Genomic DNA, 22,333 nt, shown 5'->3' with positions numbered 1-22,333 from the left:
GGGGCTTTGGTGAGGCAGCCAATTAGCGGAGCCATAGCAATACACTCGCCAGAGTTGTGATAAAGTGTGCTACTCTACTACAGTTATAACTACTACGAAAGGCCCTCTCATTTAATATGCTGATACTGAAGTAACAAAAGTACTTTGATTTGCAAAAGAAACACAGACAGATAAACAATTATTTATCACAATTTTATAAAGAATAGTTTAAAACCATGTTTCACAATTATAGCCAAACATATTGATTTATTGATTCACATAGCCTACATCCATTCCCAACAACAGGCAAATAATTTTATACAGAACAGTTCACTTTACAAACATAACATGCGGCACAATAGAAAAGGCAACTTGATACGAAAATGCTGTTGAAACCAAAAGTGTAACCATGAAAAATTTTCTAATACTTTCATGACAAATATGTTTCATAATTATCATAGAAGTCAGCTAATTAATTGCAGGCAACGAGAAAACATGTCAGCACACACACAGCTGTGAAACACACACACACACACACGCACACACACACACACACACACACACACACACACACACACACACACACACACACACACACACACACACACACACACACACACACACACACACACACACACACACACACACACACACACACACACACACACACACACACACACACACACACACACACACACACACTAGAGAACTGAGGTTCCACTGCCCCTTGGGGTTAGCTTCTGTCACAATAGCTTCCGGTTCTCAAGATGGGTTTCCCCTTAAGGATCTGTTTTATCCCTTTCCTGACCTGATACACTATTTACCATACGGTTAATAGACATCTATTACATTTCAGTACCAGGAAATCAAATTTGAGCATATTTGCATTTTATCCAGGTGAACAATTATAGCCTAGTTTTAGGATATTAGTCTCTGACACAGATCCACTATAAACCCTCAGCAGAGCTAAACATGCTATAAACTAATCATCATCTTATCATGGTAAAAAATTGCAGGGTGTTCAAACATAACTGTCCAGCAGATCAAAACTGTAGATGGATATTTAAATTGGAATACGGTCAGAAACCCAGCAATATGTTTCAGCAATTGCTTGAAATAAAGAAAATAAAGCCGGATTTCAGATCTCTATACACTTATGATTCTACCTATCGCCCAAATTCTGTTTCTGTAGACTGAGCGATGTAAAACTGGCCAATAAATCTGTCACCTCATCCACCTGAAAAAAAGCAAAACAAATGTATTAGAAACACATTTGAAAGATTATTTTCAACCATATAAACAAGGTTTTTATGCATGTGAGTGAGTGAGTGAGTGAGTGTGTGTCTCACCTGCTCTTTGGTGCGTGTGTGCTGCAGCTGTGTGGAAATGTGCTCCAGCCTCTCTTTAGCTTCACTCTGGCCCATTAAGTTCAGGTATTCCCTCAGCATTTGTATTATCTGCAAGGGAGAGTCAGATACAAACAATCTCAGTTGACGATCCATTATCAGGATCCAAAAGACTTGATTCTTTAAGCCATGTGGGTTAACGCGTGTTCTACCTGTGTGACTTCCCCCCGCAGAGTGTCTATGCTGCGTGAATCTCCCTCCTGCAGAATGTTAAGCTTGGAGCGTGCTAGATGCAGAGGGGTCCTGCCTGCTCGGTCCAGGGCGTCAACACGGGCTCCTTAGCAGAGACAATAAGAGCACAGATCTCTGTGATACGCATGCTTACTAAAAAGTGTCAATCAAGTCCTAATTCTAACTGAATAACATGTATTCTCTTTAAGGTTTGTTAATTGTGATTAAGAGTTGATATAGATTGAGCAACATGTACTGAGACATCCATCTATCTATCTATCTATCTATCTATCTATCTATCTATCTATCTATCTATCTATCTATCAAGTTATAGTCTTCACCTGAATTATATATTCTAGTAATGCGGTATATGTATACAGAGAACTCCTAGTGCACTCACCTCCTCTCAGCAATGTGGTGATCACAGGCACATGGTTGGTACAGGCCGCTGCAGAAAACACAGGTTATAAATGGGCAAGTTTCGATGCTAAATAATGAAGAAAACTGTATTAAACAACTCTATCATGCAAACAAATACGATAGATAATCTTTGCTTTATGTTCTGCACTGTATCTGTTCTTTTGAACAGGTGTGGACCTAAAGCAGCTGAACAGCTGTGTGTGAAACCACCGTCATAAGCATCACTGATCACAGGGCTACAGGACGTGGTGGTTGTTCTTTCTTACCCAGATGGAGGGGGGTATTCCCCAGACTGTCGCGCTGGTTGGGGTCAGCGCCGTGGCTCAGCAACAATTGCACTACAGACACAAAACAGGATTGTTTTAAAAAAGATTTAAGTGAAAAAATACACTTAAAATTGTGATAATGAAGGCTTTGTTGTAACATAGTTGGTTACAATAAAGAAGTTCCTGAACAACTGATAGTGGAAACTGATCAAAGTTTAGCGAGTGAGTGAATCTGGATAATGCGTGTAATCGAAACCCCCTTTTTTTTTTAAATCAGGGAATATCTAGTATCTACTCATGATCTGCTACCTGTCCGTACTTTGTGTGTGCTGAAAAGAAATCTAGAGTTAATACACAGCTGAAGCTCTGTAAACGGGCATGTTGCTAGCTACGGTGGGCCCCTATGTTAACATGCTTGTTTACAGGGCCTATTGCTGTGTAACACCAGCTTTTTCTCAGCGTACACACAGTAGTCCTGACAGGACGATGATTATGAGGAGATATTCACTGATTTTTACTTTTGTTGAGGTCAAGCTAAAGGGTCAGCTACATAACAGCACAGCTGTTCATGGTATTGTTCAATTATGCAACAGCAGGATAGATTTTGGCCAACACGTTGGTGAGCACCCTGCTTCTGAAGCTGCAGGATGCTCTCTCCAGCTGACCCTCTGCACCATGTTACTTCATACAACACAGTTATGACATTCTTATCACCAGCCTACCGATACACTCATTGCCATTGCAGGAAGAGAAATGGAGGGCCGTCCTCCCTTTGTCATCTGCTGCACAGGGGTCTATGTCTTCTTGCAGGAGCTTTCGAACTGCAAAGAGAAAACTCAATCAGTAAAACACTATCATGAATCCCTTACAACATTTGCAAGGCATTTTACTGCATCTGCTCAGTGCTCGTACCTGTGTCGATGTCATTGCTGTTCGCTGCCTCCCTCAGCCTTTTCACAGCTGCAGAGATAAGACATTCAAAGGGACAAGTATTGGATGAATGGGGTCGGATTGCGTGCCCATCAGAGACAAACATAAGGCACAATTCACAGGGACACAAGTTTTCACACTTTAAGAGGCGTGCTTGGAACGAACAGCAACTGATAATGCAACTGCACACTGTCCAGCAGTGTAATGCAGGGCATGGAGGGGGAAAAAATGTAATTGATAGTTAGAGATAAGTCTAGATAGATAGTGGGATTCTGGTTACTATCATACTGTGACATAACTTAAATGCTGTCCAGTGTCCACACTGTGATATCACTTTATAACAATTTGGTTGAGTGAGCCTATAGGCTATAGGTAGGCTACAATAGCTTTACCATTGTGCCCTTTAGTCTAAATAATAACATAGCTTGTTTTTGCATTGTAGGTTAACTTAAAACTACACACACACACACACACACACACACACACACACACACACACACACAGACAGACAGACAGACAGACAGACAGACAGACAGACAGACAGAGAGAGAGTAACCTTACCATAAATATCTTTCCCAATAGGACCGAGGTTCCGCACCGCCCTGTGCTGCTTCCTGGCCCTGCTCCCCGTCACCTTCCCCAGCTTGCTAGCCACACCACCGGGGCCATGCTCTGCCCGTCCCGGCTCCCACAACAGGTGCAGGTACCTGAGCTCCTTGTCGTCTCTCTGTCCGACTCGACCCAACACCACTTTGCCCTCCCCGGTCCCGCTTATCCCGAACCCGACCGCAGCGCTACTTCCGCCGTCATCCATCCTCTCCATGTTCCCCTGGGGCTCTCCGTCCACCTCCAGCCGAGAATCATCGTCGCGTCCGGGCTCCAATATGTACTCCCCCTCGGAGCTGGATCGTTCGTTGTCCGAGGCTGTTGCAACGATTGGGCTCCACCCGTCCATATTCTACAGTGACATAAGGATGCTGTGTTTACACTACACTCTCTACACACGGTCTTCCTCCTCACTACTCCTGCCAAAAGCTACAAGGAAATAAATAAAGCACTCATTGATATCGGTACGTCAACTTTGAATATATCCTCTGCTTCGGACGCCTGGGGGCATTGCACGGCACGTGTCAGCGCAGAAACTCTCCCATTAAAGTCCGTCTATCCTGCATCATTTCGAATATTTTAACAGCTTCCTTTCACAGCATCAAAATGTCCCCTATTACACATTTTTCCGTGTGAAAGTAGTAAAAGGCACGCCCATTGTACAGTCAACATCTACAAAGCAGTAGCGACCAATCCGATTCAGTGTTATTCATCAGCTCCCGTCCAATAGAATCTACGCAACCGGACAGCCAATCACACGGTCCTCGTGCTCTGCGCATGCGCATAGTTAAAACTCAATGCTAGTCCAGAAAGCATATACAGGTATATTGGAACAAAAAAAGACACTGTATGGTTATAATGTATGTTTAATCAAGTAACATCATGTAAAATGCATATTCATTGTTTGCACCCACCCTCCACCTCCTAGGCTGTATAGCTTCATATAGCTGTATAGGCCTATAGCCATTACAAAATGGCATATTAATGCATATAACAATTTTTTGTGAGGAAACACAAAAAAGGAGCTTTTAAAGGACAAGGTTCCTCTCCAGGGACAGTGAAAAGCAGCAATGTTCAACCCCCCGAGAGGTTGCATAATGACAAAGGCTGAGAAGCCGTGAGATGAACCAGGTGAGGAAATAGATAACACTTTGATATGCTTATTCTTTCAGACTTCTCTCCAATCTGTCTTTCTTTCTTTTTATAACTGGACAATCTCACATCTTTGAACCCTTACATTTTTTTAAAATAAAGAAAAGAAAATCTCTTTGGTTGAAATAGTCAAGTGTTAGACAGTTACATTTGGCGAAAAGGGTTTGTAAGTGAAAATGAACACAGGTCAGAAAGCACAGGATGGTCAAACATTTTTGGTCTTGCTGAGAGAGCTATTATGGGTGCAGGAGGAGGTAGCAAGTCTGAAGGACCCATAGCCACAAGGTTTAACACACTTGGGTAAAAACAATCAGAAGTCGAGTTTCAGTCCTGAAGACATGGATGCTCCAGCTTGTGCCAGGTAGTTGGGGAATGCGGGGTCAGACCCTGATGTGCCCGCTGCATCTTGCTCTGTGGGCAAAATGTCAGCGTCCTGAGCCTTCTGCCGCAGCTGGCCGTTCTGAGCCACGCCCTGCTGTTTCAAGTATCCCTGCTGACAGAAGAGCGGCGGCTTGCGGTGGGTAAGGGACCAGCGGAAACACGACTCTGTATTAAAGACATGAGAAAAAAAACAAGAATGAGTCAAATCGTCATCTACTATAAAATCAGTGATATCACTCGGGCATAAACCAGATCTCACAATGATGGTGAAAAAAATTGTTACAAAGGCCTGGGTCAAAGCTATTCTATCTAGCCTGGCTAAGCAGAATAGCAGTAACTTTCATCGTATTGTCTGGTGATTGTTATGATAAAAAAATAAAATAAAAAAAAATCAGAAAAAATGTATGGGTTAATACAGAAATGAGAAATGTGCTGTTTGCTATCAATTAGTGGAGGCATTTTCTGAGAAAAACATATTTTACAGGGCTAGCACTTTACCTGCATAGAATGCCCTGAGGTCGGTCTGGACACAGTGCTCCAGGAAGCGCCGCAGTGGCTGAATATGAGATAAAGGACTCTCCCATTCTGTGAGGAAGTCCTCAACCATGTGATGAATTGCCTTGGGTCTCGGTAAAGGCCAGCCATGGGGACGGAGCTTCATTTCTTCCTCTGGGGTAAAAATAAATAAATATGAAATTGTCTAGTGATTCTATTCCTATAAAATAAATTCCATTTGTATTGGTAGCAACATTTCCACTCACCGGTAGGGAGCGAATCATAGTAGTATAAAACAGGGTGCAGAAAGTTGGATTTCCAAGCTTTGGTCCAGTCTGTGTGTGCCCTGCTCCGCCCCAGATAGTCTATCTTTTTCTTCCCGTACTGCATGAGCACAACTATCAGTCCCTGGCTGGAGACCTCGTGGCCCGAGAGAGATGCGAACTGAGGCAAGGCCTGGAGTGGAAACTCTTCCATGTATTCACAGTGAGAGCTTACAACCAAAGAGGAAGGAAAGGATAAATATACAACAAGGATGTACTGTACTGAACATCATCTGTCAAATCAGGCTTTGCCTGGACTTACTAGTCACTGTTTGTTCGAATAACAAAAAAGACATGCAAAAATGACATATTATAATCGAATTATCACATACATACATATTATTTTGAGTTGTTATTTTTACATGTATCATTAAGTGAAAGTGTGTAACAATGTAGTTCTTGTTAATTACACACTTAACAGGTGATACTGGGGAATGTTATTTTGTCAAGTTTGTTCACTGAGGATTTAGCTCCCTTGGCATTAAGCCACTGCCCTCTCACATTAATTAAAAGAAGCCAAAGTAGTTAAAGTTATTATGCCTCCTGGCCAGTGGCCACGTCCATTCAGAGGTGTTTTGAAGTGAAGGAGAAATAAGAAGAGGACACCCTTGAACAAGCCTAGACACACCCAGCTGACCTGGCTGGCAGAGAATGGGAGCGTTGGGATTTACCAGGAGCAGTTGACACAAAGAGCTAAGGAAAAGCAGTTGATCAGGACGCGTTACTTAAAAGGGAGAGATGAACGACCTGAACTCATTAAAACAAGAGTGGCCAGAGAAAAGGTTATCACTGGTGATATTAAAAGAACAAGTGCTTACCCACGTAAAAGTATGACATCCCCGAGTACCTCAAACATTTGGTATGGCCCAGAGGCCTCGCCAACACGCTTCAGGATCCAGGACTGCAGCTGCGTTGTCAACAGTTTTGTCGATGGCCACGGGTTGCCATGGTAGCGCTGTTCAAGTACACGATGTACAGCTCGAGCTGTAGCAAGAAAATCCATACAGGTTGTTTCAATATCCCCCTGACTATATGGCATACTGGCACAATACGCTGACCTTGCAAAATGCACACTTGTCAAAGACAAAGTCCAATTCTGTGTCCTGCACCTGGATTCAGACCAAGTTGTGACAGAAAGGATGCTCTGGCCAAGGAAGACTTGGACCTTTATAGACAAGCCGTGCTTGTTCCAAATGTCACAATTTTACAAACATCTGTTGGACTTTCACCTGTGTAACGAAATCCATGGACGAAGCCGCCAGCAGACGAGCGGTAGTCTCTGGAGTGAGCGGCGGTTCCCAGCACAAACAAGCCAGGGGTGTTCTTCCCTTCATACCAGGCCGTCACCCCCGGCAACCTCCCTTTTGCATTGTCACTGTTAGGTGGGCAGGTAGAGCTAGGATTTAAAAAAAAAAAAGAAATGTCAACATTATATACTGTAAATAAAACAGCTTTTCTATACATAGTAATATAATTCAAGGGAGGGGCATTTGTTGGCAAATAGTACACAATATGTCATTATTGCATGGATATTATTGACCACAAAACAACAAGCCTACCATGATATATGAATGTATACCTGTCAAATATGCTGAAGTTGAATCGGAAACCAAGGCATCGAATCACGCGGTCGTAGGGCTTCCGCATAGAGAAGTTATCAATGTGATATCCTGGCAGTTCTTCTCCCGTCACATCAGAGCTGTTCTTGTTTTCCTGGTTCTGTACGTACTTTTTCAAAGTCAGGTACAACTGTCTCTTCCTCTCTTTCTTCTTTCCGCCCGATCTCTTCCTGCCTTGCTCCTTTTGTTTAGCGATAACTATTTTCTCCAGGCGTGCCTCCACCAACCCATCAAGGGACTTCAGCTGGTATGTGTCTATAAGCTCATTATTCACAGCTCTGAAAAGTAAAAACAGCAGGTCAGTTAATGTAAGAAATGCTGATAGCTCCAATGCACAACAGTTGGTAAAGTTGACATATGTAGTATGCTCGACCCAACCAAAATGTTATTAAAAGACAGTTAAATAGCTAGCCAGAGGTCTCTGAAAATAGTTAGCTAAAGGTTTCCGATAAATACCTAGTTCAAATAGTTAGCTTAAGCCTTAAGGTATTGGTAAATTAGTTAAATGGTTAGCTTAATGTAATCGATGAATAGTTAACCTCTGATAATTCAGGTGGTGGTAATAGTACGCATGTAACCAAGCTTGGGAACCACTTGTGTAAAAGTACAGTAAAATCACAGCGACAAAGAGGATCTGGGACATGATCACTAAATATATAGCATTACCTGAGATCTCCAACGTAATGTGTTTGCCAAGCCAGTCGAACAGGGCTGGAACTGAGCATGTGCACCCGACTTGCACTTCCCAAGATGCTCTGGGCTGTTTCGAAAGCCGAGTTGCCCTTGCCCAGGATAAGCACGGCCTGGTTCTTGTAGTCCTCAGGATTAGTGGAGATTGACTCGTAGCCTTCAACCAGGTCCGCACCCACAAACTCTACCTTCTGAGGAACCCACAGACCGGTGGCTACCAGTAGCACGCTGAGGGAGACAGAACAGAAGAACAACACAGTGCAATGCTCCATTCAAAACCAATGCGACACTTTGCTCTTGGGCTCAGTGTGACGCAAAGTACCTGCATGTGATATCCGACGCATGTTGATCAGTCAGGATGTAGGTCCTGCCAGTGTCAGACTGAACTGTCCTGATCCTTCCGACGTCCACACCGTAGCGGACCTTCAGCCCGAGCTCCTCCACAAACATGGACAGATAGAGTGGGAAGGCGTCTGCCGGAGGGTAAAACTCACTGCTCACTCTCTTGAACAGAAGCTCAGGGTCATCACTCAGCAGCGAGTTCCAATCATGCCGCAGGTTGAACTCTCGGTTCTGCCTCCCCGTGTAGATCTTGTTGATGCTGATAAGCTTCCTGTGCCTGGGATACCTTGGTGTACAAAACAGAGCAGAGAAGCCAAACGTGTCACATGTGTTTAAGAGGACAGAAAAAAGAACAATTTTCTCGTGCCAATTCCAACACTAACGAGTCTCCTGTACAGTATATGGTTCCCTACTTGTAGAAGAAGCTGCCCGGTCCGGAGTTCCTCTCCAAGATGATGTAGTCTCTTTTAGCCTTGGAGAGGAAATATCCCATCTGCAGCCCCGAGGGCCCGGCTCCGAGCACGCAGTACTCGTAGCGGCGGGTGCCATTGTGGTGGTTATCAAAGGAGCATGTGACACAGCCAATCAAAATGAAGAGGATGTAACAGGGAAGGTTTGAATCCATAACCTGCTGGACATGAGGTAATGTGGGAAAAGCATTTAAGTAATTATATGATAACATAATAAATCAATGATACACATAATAAACAAATAATACAAATAGATTGAGTCAAATCTATTTATTTCAAAACTTTAATTCAACTTCATTTCAACATCTAAAGAAGTGGATGTTTGGGGCTGATGGTATAATACATAGGCCTACATTACGAAAAATTATTATCACGATATATTGCTGCCCATATCGATTTTTTTACAAAGCCCTAGAAGAAACCTATTGCAGTGCAAAACAAGTTAATGCACTTATATGTGGTAGTAAGATGATCATTATTATGATCAAACTAAATCTGCATCTAATCATAACATTATTTTCTGCATAGGGCTGTTTTCAAATTTTCCGAGATATAGTTGCATTACTTGTAGGCTATTATATACTTGGCTCCTCCTGCCCTGCATGGGCATTTGGGCCATGGTTAGGCAACTGGCAACTCTGACTTCATCCTGTGACTCAACTCTCTGGAGCACATACAAACTCAGCCCAAAATTATTATGGCGTCCAACCAGACGTGTAAGTTACGAATCAGATCATTTAGAAGCGACTTAAAACATGTAGTAACACGCAAAAAAAAAGAGAGACCGCTTTTAAGGCTCAGGATCACCACCCCGGTTCTTCATGAACTCTACAGCCGATGTAATAACACTCTGCTGAGGATGCGGCGGCTGCCTTCGCCCGCTCAACCAGATGTGAGGTCGGTTTAATGCACTTATGATAGATGAATATTTAAACACTGAGAACTAATAGGCTACGTTACCTTTCACATGAGTCGATCCCTCGCGCGCAACATCTGTGGTTTGGCGTGTAGCAGACCTGTCGAGATTGCTACATGTTTACTATTTAGTATTGTAAAGCGTGCTATGTGTCTGTGTGTGTGTACTGCCTTTGGAAAATCCCACTAGCACAACCCACTTTTCCCTTGGACGACACAAAACCAATGGAGGGCTGCTTGCATAAGGGGGGCGTGATTAGAACATACCATAGAATATAGAGTATAATAGAATAGAAGATGAAGTGGTTGTTGAGATTATTGTGTAATGATAATAATAATACATTTTATTTGTAGTGCACTTTATATTGCTAGAATCTCAAAGTGCTAATGAGAAGTAAAAGAAATAAAAAATATCAATGAGAATAAAAGCATTTAAAACAATATGGTATGCACCATATTTATACATTAACTTTAAGACTCCCTCAAGAGGTATTCTATATTTATTTAAACAAATGTAATAACAAATACTCTGTTGGATAATAATGATTTTCTGATATGATTTTACAAAAAACAAATAAAAATAAACTAGTGACAATAACAAATTAAATGTATCCCATTAAAATAAATTTGGAACATAAGAATATGTTTAATTATATATTTTCAACTCCCTACCTCTCCACTTAAAAAGCTGCATCTCTCAGTGTATGATCCACACTGTAATTCACTTTCTAACTGTTTCAGTATTTAATCTATTTCAAAGTATAAATGTTTCAGCAGCAAGCACCCATACCTCAAGTAGTATTCCGATGGAAATTGTTAACAGGATGCCAAACAGGCCTTTTCACTTGGACCATATGTTGTTATGTTACTATTGATATATTACTAAGCAATAGGCTATGGCTTTTCAAATTACATCGATCTTATACGTTTTACTCTTAAACATATTAAACTAATCCATTGGAATCTTCTTCATCGTTAATGCTTGTTGTCAAAATATTTTTTTGTTGTCAAAATCAGTGAATATTTCCTCATGATCCGCTATCTATCAGTAGTGTGTGTGCACACTGAAATAAAATCCAGTGTTAATACACAGCCAAGGCTCTGTAAACTGGTACGTAACCAAAGGATATGTAAACAAAGGGGGCCCACCCTAGACAACATGCCCATTTACAGAGCCTAGGTGTATGTAGTATTTGACGGGTAGCGGATCGTGAGGACATATTCACTGATATTGACTAAAAGTGATTTTGTCAACAAGCATTCTCCAGAATCGCTGACTCCACCTTTGACTTGTCACTGTATGTTCTAGCCTTGTCATGTTTCTCTCATTTTTCTCCACCATATTTACACACTTGCTTTGTCACGTTAACGCCTCAGCAAGTCTGGATTAACGTGAGTCAGCAGTCTCACTTCCTTAAAAAAATCCCTCTCAGCTGCTACAGAGTATCAAGGCTGTATAAAAGAGGCAGGGTGAAGCTGCCAGAGCCTCAGTGGAGGCAACAAGAGTCAAAGGGGCCAAGCAACACAAGAGAGGACAAGACCAAAATTCATTTCAGGTATGTTATATGCAGCTGTGTTACACACATAAATGGTTATTCATAATAAATGTGTTTCATCGAACCAATGTGGATCATTTGTTACTGTTTGCAGAGATGGAGACCATGAAGAGTGCGAGGAAAAATTATACAGGAGACGTTGGCAGGTAACCAAAAGTTTAAAAAACAGAAATGTATTTCGCAGAGGGCTTTTTTGATTGTTTAAAGCTTCTAAAGTTATTTTAAAGTAATCGTCTTTTTCTCTGTGTGTGTGTGTGTGTGTGTGTGTCAGTGATTTATCAGAGCAGATTAAAGCGGCCACTAAAGACAACCACGTCAGGGCTGAGAACACACAGCTGATGCTGAGCTACCAGAAAGGACAGATCACCCTGACACAGTACAAGGTGACGACTCTAACACTCCAGCATGGCCTCCAGTGAAACACAATCATAGAGAAACAGTATGTGGATGCTGATCTTTTATATGCCTCTGTATAGGTGCTGCTGTGTTCCCTCTACGAGATCTACAAGGTGCTGGAAGAGGAGCTGGACAGAAACTCTTCCCATCCGGCCGTTGCGCCCATATACTTCCCTCAGGAACTAGCCCGCCTGGAGTCACTGGAGACAGATCTGGAGCATTTCTTTGGCTCGGACTGGAGGAAGAGGGTGGTCGTCCCCGCCGCCACACACACATATGGGGAGAGGTTACGCAAGGTGAGCGGACAGAGGAAGACATGGGTATCCTAAGGGTTACCAAGTTAAAGGTGCAATATGTAACTTTGGGTACGTCAGAGAAGTTAAAAATGGTATATTCTCATATCTGAATAAACAAATGTTATACTGTTTTACTTTTGTTGTTTACAGCAGCAGGGCTCACAGTTTTGTCTACACAAGTATTCTAGTCTTACAGTTGGTTCATGGTGCCTCAAAATGAGCTTGTTTTGATTTATGATGATAGAATTATTCAATACTAAGAATGACATGTAGAGTTTACATTTAGTAAAGTAACTGCAGACTCAGTAAATGTAAACACATCCCCCTCCTCTGAAGCCACATAGTGCACCATACAATGTAAGACTTTTTAATACCCTTTTAGGGCCACTTAAAATGAAATGTAATGCCAAATTCAGGCCATACTGGCAGAAGTAGGAAGGATATAACACATTGAAGAACATCTCATTATAAACTCACATCAATACTATACTCAGATTGATATACTGTACTAATAGCTTTGTGAAGTGCGTGTATATTAACACAATCAAAAAGTGCTTATTTGTCACATAAGGACCACTCTCTGAAGTACTAATTTGTATCCTACAAAAGGGCAATCAAAAAATGTAAGACCTTTGTAAAGGAAGTTCGATACTTTTAAGGCCTTATTTTAAGAATATTAAAAACACTTTTAAGAACCCACGGATATCCTGGAAGAATGAACAATCAGAGTTAGGCTCAGTTGAGGATACAAAGAGCTGAATTTGAAAATGTGTTCTTGTTGTTGTTAAAGGTTGGTAGAGACAGTCCAGAGCTGCTGGTCGCCCACGCCTACACTCGCTACCTGGGGGATCTGTCAGGAGGTCAAGTACTGGGGAAGATTACCCAGAAGTCTCTAGGGCTGCGCAGCAACGAGGGCCTTTCGTTCTTCTCCTTCCCGGGCGTCACCAGCCCCCACCGCTTCAAGCAGCTGTACAGGAGCCGCATGAACAGCATCGAGCTGACAGAGAGGGAGAGGGCCCGGGTGCTGGATGAGGCCGTCGCTGCCTTTGAGTGCAACATCCAGGTGAGAACCGAGGGATTTGCAGGGCCAAATCAATAGGACAATTTTTTCAAGCACTTGACAATTTTGATTTGTCTGGCTACATTGCTTCCATAACATGACTTTTATCATGCTGGTATGAATAAAAAATTCAAAATGTACATTTAAAGACCTACTTCACCGGTGGGAATATGAAGGTGTATTGAACTCTGAGATCCAATGTTGTATAAATGTGCAAACATTTTAGAAATCGGTTCATCCTGGCCTGAGAAAAGGCAGAAAGAGTGTTTTGTGGTCTCACTCTCTAACCCTACATTTTCTCATGCCTGACATCACACATGGGAAAATGTGGGGTTAGGATTAACAGGACAGCTGGGCCAAGGGAAGACAGAAGGAAGACTGAGGGAAGAAAAAGCTCATTCATTAAATTATAATAGTGATTTTATAATGATAGAATGCCGGTTCCGTATGGGTGTTCAAATGTTTATTTGACTAAACCTTGTCCGTTTGCGTCTATATATTTCTCATACACAACCATCATTAACGACCATTATCTCAACTTTTGAACTGAAAATCTCAACTTCTAAAGCCCTAACATCAATTTAACTTTCCATTATAGTTCCAAGCAGTATCATGAAAGTTATTATGGAAGGATTTGTTTATGTTAAAATGTTACCCATTATTCCCTGCAGTGTCTAGTCTTAAAGAGTACGGACAGTAGGCCTATGTAACCCAGCGTTGTGTCAATGTCACGTTATGGCACAGAGAATTGTTTTTAAAGTCACACAGAAAGCAGTTCAACTAGAGGAAGTGAATCTGCTACCATGCTGATTTTTTTTATGCCTTCCCCCCCCCCCCCCAATAGGTTTTTGATGACTTGCAGAAAATGTTGAGTGTCACCACGGAAACCGCAGACCAATCGGAGGACAGAGCAGTCCAAAATGCCCTGTTCCCATCATCGCCATTCATGCGGTTCACCGTGGGATTGTGCGTTGCAGTGACTACTATCGGAATCGGAATCTACGCCATGTAGGCTTCAACCAGCTTCGCCAACCAATAAGCACTTTATAAAACACTCAATGTAAACATGTGAAATCTAGACTGAAACTGTCACTTTCTAAACTGGTAATTTCTACGATTTTTATTAAAACTACACAGGAAGATATACGTCAAACTAGTTTTTTTTTTAGATTTATGTGATGACTTACACACACACCTTAATATGATTTCAAATACTTTATTTTTTCTTTTACACATTATGCAGACACTTGATTTCATCTTAACGGTGACACCATAAACATTTTTCACTGTTTTAGAATACAAATGGGAGTTCCTACATCAATCCAAAGTTTGGAGTAAACGGTTTCCACCATGTCTGAGATCAGAAGATATTCTAAGGAGTCCATTGGCAAAAACTGAGTAGAACGAATGCGCAGCTCAAAACTATTTACAATCAGCAATTTATATATAAGTGCATTAGAGAACAGTTGGCTCTACTTGACTCTGTAGAGAACTTTCCTCTGCATGCGGTGCTGCAGCTCGCCTCTCCTCAACATCAGGTGGAGCACTTTGTAGATGGCGTGTTCTGGATATTTCTGTAAAAGCACAGGGAGAAATATACCCAGATTAAACTTAAAACTAGATAGGACATTTTTATTTTCTATCTCTGCTGCTTTCTTATTATAGGATTGGATGTGTTTTTGATTTCTTCTGTGTTAATGTTGCTTCGTGTCCATGGAAAGCATAAAGTGTGTCTTTGTCGTCTTGCCTAGGCAAGATACACAAGCACACGATGCAAAATCCACGTTTGTTTAATACGTAGTGGCCATACAGGTAACGAACAGGAAGAGAGCAGTACAAGCTTTTTGGCACATTAAGCGGTAAACTCATCATACCCCGGTACAACATTGTGCAATTAATAAATAAAGTGATTTCATTTGGTTCCCTCTCACTGACCTGTTTGGTGAAGTCTTGCACGATGCTGTGCTCAGACACCTGGGAGCCGATGGCGAAGCGTCTCTTCAGCTGCTTCTCGAGGCGTGACACCATTTCCTGGTCCTCCGTGGAAGTGAAGCCTTCCACTCCTACAGACAAAAGAGCAAGTTAGCATTCATAGGAGAGGAAGTTAACACTGGCGTTTCCAATTCTTTTCAAATTATGATTGGTAGATTAAACAGCACCAATGTTGATCCTGGCACACTGCAGTTTATGCCTTTCGCTGTTTGTATGTTCAAGTGATAAAATAACACTCGTGGTGACTAGTTAAACACTACACTAGGGGTGGTGAAAACAATCGATTCATGTAAAAATCGCGATTCCTATGTCCTGCGAATTTAAAGGTGAAGTAAGCGATTTATTTATGTTAATATAAGTGTTAAATCGCTCTTTATTCATACAGTGATCACTTATATAGTGTGCGCGTTTCCTAAAGCCAATCTCTCAGTCACCCGCTCTGCATGTAATCGGCAAATAAACTTTTCAGGGATCCCGAAACTGATATCCAATCAGAAGAGAGAACGCTACAAACAGGCACCCGTCTCACTGCCGGTGCACGCACAGAGCGACAGATGGGTGAATGTTTATGCGCCTACAATGGCGGAGCAGGTAAAAATCCTTTCCAATGTCTGTTTTGATGGTTTTTATCATGTTTTATCACTCGTACTTATCTGAGATGATGCTACATAACTTGCTGCTTGAAGACCACAGTGCAGTAATGTGGTGACGTCGGGACGAGGGAGGGGACTGCTAACTGCAGTCAGTGACAGGAAGTTAGCTAAAAGAACCATTCTGCTTACTGAACCTTTAAATCGATTCATAATTTGCCAGAATCGTTTTTCTTTTAAGTATTTTGCTGCAGCCGGTAATGTTGACTTGCCTTAAAATGATAAGCTTCACATTAGAACAGACTTAAATGAAGATAAATAAGACATGGACTTGTATTTGATTCCATGCTTGTCCATTATTTGCCATAACGCCTCTTAGCACACAGTGGACTGGAGTAGATCTTGAAATCCTCTTTAAACCGAATCAAGAAATCGACTTTGAATCGAATCGTGACTCCAGGACAAATCGAACCGTGGATTCCAAAAGATTCACAGCCCCACACACACACACACACACACACACACACACACACACACACACACACACACACCTGACAGGCTGCCGGACATTGCAGCGTCCAGTGTGGAAACCTGGAAGAGTCTGAGGGACTCGTCGACCTCTTCCTCTCCAGCCACGGCCTGCAGCTTCATCTTGGCCAGAGACTCTGCGATTCTTATGACGGCCTCCAGCTGCCTGGAGGAGCACAGACACAGAACGGTTATTTTAGATCACTCACATAACAGAAAAATTGGGATTGATGTGAATGACAAAAAAAAAAAAAAAAAAAAAAAAACTTACCTGACGGTGATAGGGATGGAGGGCCTTTTGTCCGTCTCTCTTTCGTGCTCTCTCGCTCCACTCCTCATCACAACGTATCTGTTCTTTAGCTTCTCAGCGGCGGCAGCGGAGAGCCGAGGGCCGCATTTACTGTAAGCGGTAAAAACCAACATCGAATTATATTGGTGAGCCTGGTTTATGTGTCACAGTTTGGACTCGAAACAAGATCAAAATTAAAAAGTAATGACAAAATTGACTCACGCTCTGGCGTAGGCTATGTATTTCTTGAAGGTGGCCAGTGTGATTTCTCCCTCCACACCTTCTGTCTGTGTGTGAGCGCTCAGGTGGACGTTCATCACGTGACGGGCTAGCGTCTAGGAACACACAAAACATCACACTCAATCATTTCAAGGATTTTAAAAAAAGGACAAAGGGGCAAACTTCAATCCAGACAATCAGAAATACTTGGGGTCATCCCTATGTTCCCACAGCCCTATGTTCCTGAAATTGACAAATAGGTTCAGGCATCACAGCTGGGTGGTTAGGGTGAAGGGAGAAGTCAGAATAGGAGTCACACACACACCTCTATTATATAGTTAGATTACTTAGAAAAAGTAGGACAATCGGGCTGTGGGAACATAAGACACGCTCCCCAAATACTATTGGTGCCCAGGGGGAAGTTTACAGATGCTCCAATTTAGAATAGAAATATATAGAAAGAAGTATGTAAGTGTACAAGAATATGTGCAATAATGCTACAATATATAGCCTAACGTATCAAACAGCTTACCATGTCTCGCTGCTGGTCGTGAAGGTCTTTGATGATGAAGATCATGTCGAAACGGGACAAGATGGTGGGCATGAAGTCGATGTTGTCCTCGCCCTTTGTGTCGTCCCATCGGCCGAACACAGAGTTAGCTGCAGCCAGCACAGAGCAGCGCGAGTTCAGAGTGGTGGTGATGCCAGCCTGTATAACACAGTGAAGAGTTGTTAGGTTTGTCCAGGTTAAAGAACACAATGCAGTGAAGGAATTGTGCTATTAATAAAAGATAGACAAATAAGGTTATACCTTGGCGATGGAGATGGTCTGCTGCTCCATGGCCTCGTGAATGGCCACTCTGTCGTCCTCTCTCATCTGAGCAACAGGGGGGGATACAGATGAGGTCAAACGTTAAAGGTGCACCACGTAATATTGGGTGTGTCAGAGAAGTGAACATTTGCCAAGGTGTAATTTCATAACTGATTCAACAAAATACGCGCGGAAGGCTCGCTGTGGGCATGCATGAACCTTTCGGCGGCTGGATGTACACAGTGCTGCGCCTACAAGTGACTTATTAATCGCGCGACTCAACGAATCGATGACCAAATTCGTTGTCAACGCTTTTAGTAATCGATTTTATCGATTCGTTGTTGCAGCCCTATATGAAAGATTGTATCCCTAGAACACTTTTTGAAATTAGAAAGCTACCTCAAAAGTTAATGTTTCAATGTTGTTGTTTACGACAGGAGGGCCCACAGTTTTGTTTACAAACATATCCTATTCTAATGTGTGCCTCAAAATAATTTAGTTTTGATTTATGATGATTATACCAAATTAAGAATTACATGTAGTGAAAACATTTATTGTAAACCAACTGCAGGCTCTACAGATGTAAATAACCCCCTCCGGTGAAACTGCATAGTGCACCTTTAAACTCCTGCTAGAAGGGATCTTTTTTTACCTTGTCAAACTCGTCGATGCACACCACTCCACCGTCGGCCAGCACCATGGCTCCGCCCTCCATGATGAACCCACGAGTGTTTGGATCCCTCAACACAGACGCAGTCAGACCGGCTGCACTGCTGCCCTTACCAGAGGTGTAGACCTGTTGGCACACAGCAACAAAAAAGGCTCACAATCAGAAACTAAATTCACATTCTAGCATTCAAATATACATAAAAACAGTCTTGAACAGATAGATAAAGGGAACTATGATGAGAACAATTCAGTGAAACAGTGAAGCTCCATGGAGCACAGGAGAGAGGATAATTACCCCGATAGGCGAACATCTCTCCGCAAACTTGAGCAGCTGAGACTTGGCTGTGCCGGGATCTCCCAGCATCAGCAGGTTGATGTCTCCCCTCCGAGTGAGACCGTCAGGCAGCCTGCAGAGAGGAGGGGCGGGGAGGCAAAATGTTACTAAAAACAAGAACTGAGGAGGTGATGCACTGAACTGTGCTGGTTTGAAGCACAGGGCCGGTAGCTTCACCTCTTCCTGGAGCCTCCAAACAGCAGACAGGTGATGGCCTTCTTCAGATCATCACTGCCAAAGATGGACGGCGCCACAGAGCGAGCCAGAGCTTCATAGACGTTGGGAGAAGCAGCCAGCGCTCTCAGCTCCTCCTCCTCCAGGGGAGTGACCGAGCCAGTGGCACCACGACCTGGAAGGATTAAAAAAAAACAAAAAACATATTGAAATGTAACCAGGTCCTATTTCTATCCTATATCATGCATTTTTCAGAAAGGTGGCATCAATGATTCTGGAGTATGCTTGTTGTCAAAATCTGTGAATATTTCACAATCTGCAGGTGTGTGCGCAATGAATTTTTTTTTTTTATTAATACAAAGCCTAGGCTCTGTAAACTGGCATGTAAACAAAGGGTATGTTAACAAAGGGGGCTCACCGTAGCTAGCATGCCCATTTACAGGGTCTAGACTGTGTATAAACACTGGATATTTTTTCAGTGCACACACAGTACAGACAGGAAGTGCATCGTGGGGAGATATTCGGTGATTTTGACAGTCTCCAAAACACCTTTAATGCAGAATTTCCTCTGTACCTGCTCCTTCTGTGTCCACCTGGATGCCGACCACCCTCAGGTAGGACATGCGGATGCCCACTCCAGCACTCTTCTCTCTGCCTTTGGTCTTTGTGGCCGCGACCTGCTTGATGGAGTAGATTCCCATGATGGTGACTCTGTTGCCTGGGACAACACGGTCACACAGGTACCTGGGAGACAAAGAGGAGGGAGGAAAATCAGTTCTGAACCAGGGCACAGCAATAGAGATAAATATCATCCAGGATTGAAGTAGTTGTTTCGGGCTGCCTACCTGTCACAGTAGAGCTGCAGGTGTCGGGGCATCTCTCCGTGGGGCACAGCGTCAGGGGCTTCCTGCAGCCGGAGGGTCTGGAAGTCCACACACACGCAGCGGTCCGGGAGGATGAAGTATGGGTCAATGGGACACTTCACCCTGCCAGCAGCCTCGCTGAGAAGAGAGAGAGAGAGAAGAGTAGCAGGACATAAATATCTGCCTCCTTAAAGCTTTAGAATGCTCTGCTCGAGGAGTAGAAGACATGGGATTATGGTTTACATTTCATATTTGTTCTTAATATCCTCCCCAAGATCGTTTTCATGTCAGTGGTTTGGTTCATTTTGAATAAAAACTCAAGTAAAGAGGTCAAGTTAAAAACCAAAGTACAGAATTTACTTTAGTTTCATCCCCTTGCAGGGACCCCTGTACTTTTGTTTTCCCAAAGGCACTATATAAAACTAAGCTATTATTATTAGTTTACATTGTGTACCACCTTGCAAGTGTCTCTTTATCATTTCAAAAAAGGAAAAATTCACTCACGTGTTGCACTTGCGGGGCAGAGCGTATCCCTGCAGGCCTGGAGGCAGAGGGATGTTGCTGAGTGTGGCTCTGCAGCCTCTACACTGCAGACACACCCTGGTGGCCTTGGCCTTCACTGGGGTGGCCGATATGATGATGCCGTGCACCTTCACCAGACGGGACACCTGCTCAGACTGTAGAGGGGAGATTTTTATTTTAATTTTTTTAAATGGTAAGATGTTGATCAATGGGTCGACAATAACAATGAGAACTCGAGAGGTGAATGGGTGTGGGTGTGTGTGTGTGTGTGTGTGTGTGTTGTACCTTGAGGCAGCGGATGGAAGCGTGATGCGCGTCGCTCTTCACCATGACCTGGATGTCCTGCACCGTCTCCTCCCCTACAGGCCGGGGGCGGGTCACCTCGTCGGCCACCTCCTTGGCTGCTTCCTCCAGCTGGGAATGAGAAGGGATCGTTAAAGAGGAGACTTATCATGGATGACAATAAGGTAAACAGACAGGGTCAAATCATCTTCAAGGTTTCATTGCGTTGCGTTTCAGTTGGACACTCACCAGCGGCAGGTTCTCAGAGGGCACCTTGTAGAGACAGTCAGACAGGTCCTCGTCGAAGCTGGCCAGGTCCTCCATCTCCACCTCCACCCAGTACTCCCCCAGGGTGTAGTGTCTCTTCAGATCATCTCTGATAAAAAAAACAAAAAAAACACAGAAAGTTACACAGGGGGCATTTCAGCGGTTTAGTGTTGCCCTTACTCTATTAAGGGGTCTCTTTGGAAAGACGGAAAAAGCGATGGGCATATACCAAACTAATTTCAGATACAAAGTAGTTCACAACAAAGGCTAAGAGTGCACACTTTAATCTTGTAACACGTTCCACTAAACCTTTAAGTCGAGCATAAAATGAGACAGATGACGTCATCGGGATTGTTTTTATCCAGACCAATCACTCTCCAGATGCACATAAAACTTTTTTTCTCATGCCAAATTACCCCTTCCTTATGAATAATCGACCTCACATGTAAAATCAGTGGAATGTCCCTTTAAGATTAATTTCCTTCACACACACACACACACACACACACACACACACACACACACACACACACACACACACACACACACACACACACACACACACACACACACACACACACACACACACACACACACACACACACACACACACACACACACACACACACACACACACACACACACACACACACACACACACACACACACACACACAGGCACTGGTTTTTATACCCATTTTCTTTTTCCTAGATGATCCTCCCCAACTCATTCATGTCCATAAAGTAGTCTACCATAATAACGGTGATGTCCCATGATAGTGTATATAATGAACTGACCTGTATTTATAAGTGAAGCCGGTGCGGTCTGTCCCAACTCTGAACTGGCGGAGGAACTCGCGGAACCGCTTCTTGATCTGCACCCTCTTATGTCCGCCTTCATCCACGCCATGTCCCTCTCCACCTCCGAAGCTGTCACTGTAGTACACTCCCGGGTCGTCAAAGCCAGACATACTAAAGCAGGTAGCTAGCAAAAAGCTAAATTAGATAGCGTGAACTATATTTTTCAAAGTTTAAAAGACAAACACGTTGGCTGTAAAGTGCCAGAGACAAAGCTGTCTACAGGATCTGCTTCGCGGCAAAAACTGAACTCCTTCCCGTCTGTTTCCCGCGAGTTGCTCCTCGTAACGCCCACTTCCTGTCGCCTGATTGGCTGCGGGTCACTACCACCTGTTCTAATTGGTCAGAGCGGCACTGTGGAGGCGTGTCTTGGATGTCGAGGCGGAGTTTGAGAGCTCTAATGGCGCGAAATAGACAACAGGAGGAGGAGGAGTCGAGGAATGAACGCATGGTGAGTGACTAT

At 43.1% G+C, this 22,333-nt stretch overlaps 4 protein-coding genes across 5 annotated transcripts; 1 reads left to right on the top strand and 3 right to left on the bottom strand.

Annotated features, from left to right (window-relative positions):
* Positions 1-247: 247 nt before the first annotated feature.
* On the bottom strand, positions 248-4,375 carry ankrd54 (ankyrin repeat domain 54). Its single transcript, XM_080043538.1, has 8 exons — positions 3,734-4,375; positions 3,155-3,202; positions 2,965-3,063; positions 2,243-2,314; positions 1,957-2,004; positions 1,538-1,662; positions 1,329-1,436; positions 248-1,216 (listed from the first exon to the last, which is right to left on the bottom strand). Exons 1-8 carry the CDS (start codon positions 4,125-4,127, stop codon positions 1,142-1,144), a joined length of 969 nt encoding a protein of 322 aa, XP_079899664.1. The 5' UTR covers positions 4,128-4,375; the 3' UTR covers positions 248-1,141.
* A 262-nt stretch (positions 4,376-4,637) lies between these two features.
* foxred2 (FAD-dependent oxidoreductase domain containing 2) lies at positions 4,638-10,352 on the bottom strand. 2 transcript variants are annotated; one of them, XM_080043383.1, is made up of 10 exons: positions 10,211-10,352; positions 9,194-9,408; positions 8,761-9,066; positions 8,415-8,666; positions 7,709-8,026; positions 7,359-7,525; positions 6,948-7,113; positions 6,073-6,299; positions 5,810-5,980; positions 4,638-5,476 (listed from the first exon to the last, which is right to left on the bottom strand). In XM_080043383.1, the coding sequence occupies exons 2-10, from the start codon at positions 9,403-9,405 to the stop codon at positions 5,241-5,243; spliced, it is 2,055 nt and encodes a 684-aa protein (XP_079899509.1). In that variant the 5' UTR covers positions 9,406-9,408; positions 10,211-10,352; the 3' UTR covers positions 4,638-5,240. The 2 variants fall into 2 exon arrangements, with proteins under 2 accessions (XP_079899509.1, XP_079899510.1); XM_080043384.1 differs by having other exon boundaries at positions 9,194-9,411; positions 10,211-10,344.
* Positions 10,353-11,615: 1,263 nt separating this feature from the next.
* hmox1a (heme oxygenase 1a) lies at positions 11,616-14,597 on the top strand. Its single transcript, XM_080043147.1, has 6 exons — positions 11,616-11,721; positions 11,816-11,867; positions 11,993-12,104; positions 12,198-12,413; positions 13,204-13,476; positions 14,318-14,597. Exons 2-6 carry the CDS (start codon positions 11,818-11,820, stop codon positions 14,483-14,485), a joined length of 819 nt encoding a protein of 272 aa, XP_079899273.1. The 5' UTR covers positions 11,616-11,721; positions 11,816-11,817; the 3' UTR covers positions 14,486-14,597.
* Positions 14,598-14,685: 88 nt separating this feature from the next.
* Positions 14,686-22,118, bottom strand: mcm5 (minichromosome maintenance complex component 5). The gene is made up of 16 exons (XM_080044434.1): positions 21,811-22,118; positions 20,996-21,122; positions 20,750-20,878; positions 20,447-20,619; positions 19,925-20,080; positions 19,654-19,823; positions 19,083-19,254; positions 18,867-18,978; positions 18,555-18,698; positions 17,903-17,968; positions 17,624-17,800; positions 17,095-17,207; positions 16,855-16,983; positions 16,607-16,749; positions 15,409-15,536; positions 14,686-15,047 (listed from the first exon to the last, which is right to left on the bottom strand). The coding sequence occupies exons 1-16, from the start codon at positions 21,981-21,983 to the stop codon at positions 14,946-14,948; spliced, it is 2,214 nt and encodes a 737-aa protein (XP_079900560.1). The 5' UTR covers positions 21,984-22,118; the 3' UTR covers positions 14,686-14,945.
* Between the last annotated feature and the right edge of the window lie 215 nt (positions 22,119-22,333).

Source organism: Ammodytes marinus, assembly GCF_949987685.1.
Source record: "Ammodytes marinus genome assembly, chromosome: 16".
In the NCBI taxonomy this organism is placed as follows: Eukaryota; Metazoa; Chordata; class Actinopteri; order Uranoscopiformes; family Ammodytidae; genus Ammodytes; species Ammodytes marinus.
The sequence above is the reverse complement of the archived record's forward strand: the minus strand, read 5'-3'. Positions and strand labels throughout refer to the sequence as shown.

What these genes read in the sequence shown, in the direction of transcription:
- hmox1a (XM_080043147.1), top strand. Translation starts at nt 11,818, where the DNA reads ATGGAGACCATGAAGAGTGCGAGGAAAAATTATACAGGAGACGTTGGC. An exon ending in TCACCCTGACACAGTACAAG is followed by an intron (nt 12,105 to 12,197) that starts GTGACGACTCTA and finishes GCCTCTGTATAG; the next exon opens with GTGCTGCTGTGTTCCCTCTA. An exon ending in ATGGGGAGAGGTTACGCAAG is followed by an intron (nt 12,414 to 13,203) that starts GTGAGCGGACAG and finishes TTGTTGTTAAAG; the next exon opens with GTTGGTAGAGACAGTCCAGA.
- ankrd54 (XM_080043538.1), bottom strand. Translation starts at nt 4,127, where the DNA reads ATGGACGGGTGGAGCCCAATCGTTGCAACAGCCTCGGACAACGAACGA. An exon ending in CACCACATTGCTGAGAGGAG is followed by an intron (nt 1,663 to 1,956) that starts GTGAGTGCACTA and finishes GTCTCTGCTAAG; the next exon opens with GAGCCCGTGTTGACGCCCTG. An exon ending in ACACACGCACCAAAGAGCAG is followed by an intron (nt 1,217 to 1,328) that starts GTGAGACACACA and finishes GCTTTTTTTCAG; the next exon opens with GTGGATGAGGTGACAGATTT.
- mcm5 (XM_080044434.1), bottom strand. Translation starts at nt 21,983, where the DNA reads ATGTCTGGCTTTGACGACCCGGGAGTGTACTACAGTGACAGCTTCGGA. An exon ending in GGTGGACACAGAAGGAGCAG is followed by an intron (nt 19,255 to 19,653) that starts GTACAGAGGAAA and finishes TAATCCTTCCAG; the next exon opens with GTCGTGGTGCCACTGGCTCG. An exon ending in TCCATCCCTATCACCGTCAG is followed by an intron (nt 16,750 to 16,854) that starts GTAAGTTTTTTT and finishes GTGCTCCTCCAG; the next exon opens with GCAGCTGGAGGCCGTCATAA.
- foxred2 (XM_080043383.1), bottom strand. Translation starts at nt 9,405, where the DNA reads ATGGATTCAAACCTTCCCTGTTACATCCTCTTCATTTTGATTGGCTGT. An exon ending in CTATGATTCGCTCCCTACCG is followed by an intron (nt 5,981 to 6,072) that starts GTGAGTGGAAAT and finishes TTTTTACCCCAG; the next exon opens with AGGAAGAAATGAAGCTCCGT. An exon ending in CCTCAGGGCATTCTATGCAG is followed by an intron (nt 5,477 to 5,809) that starts GTAAAGTGCTAG and finishes TCTTTAATACAG; the next exon opens with AGTCGTGTTTCCGCTGGTCC.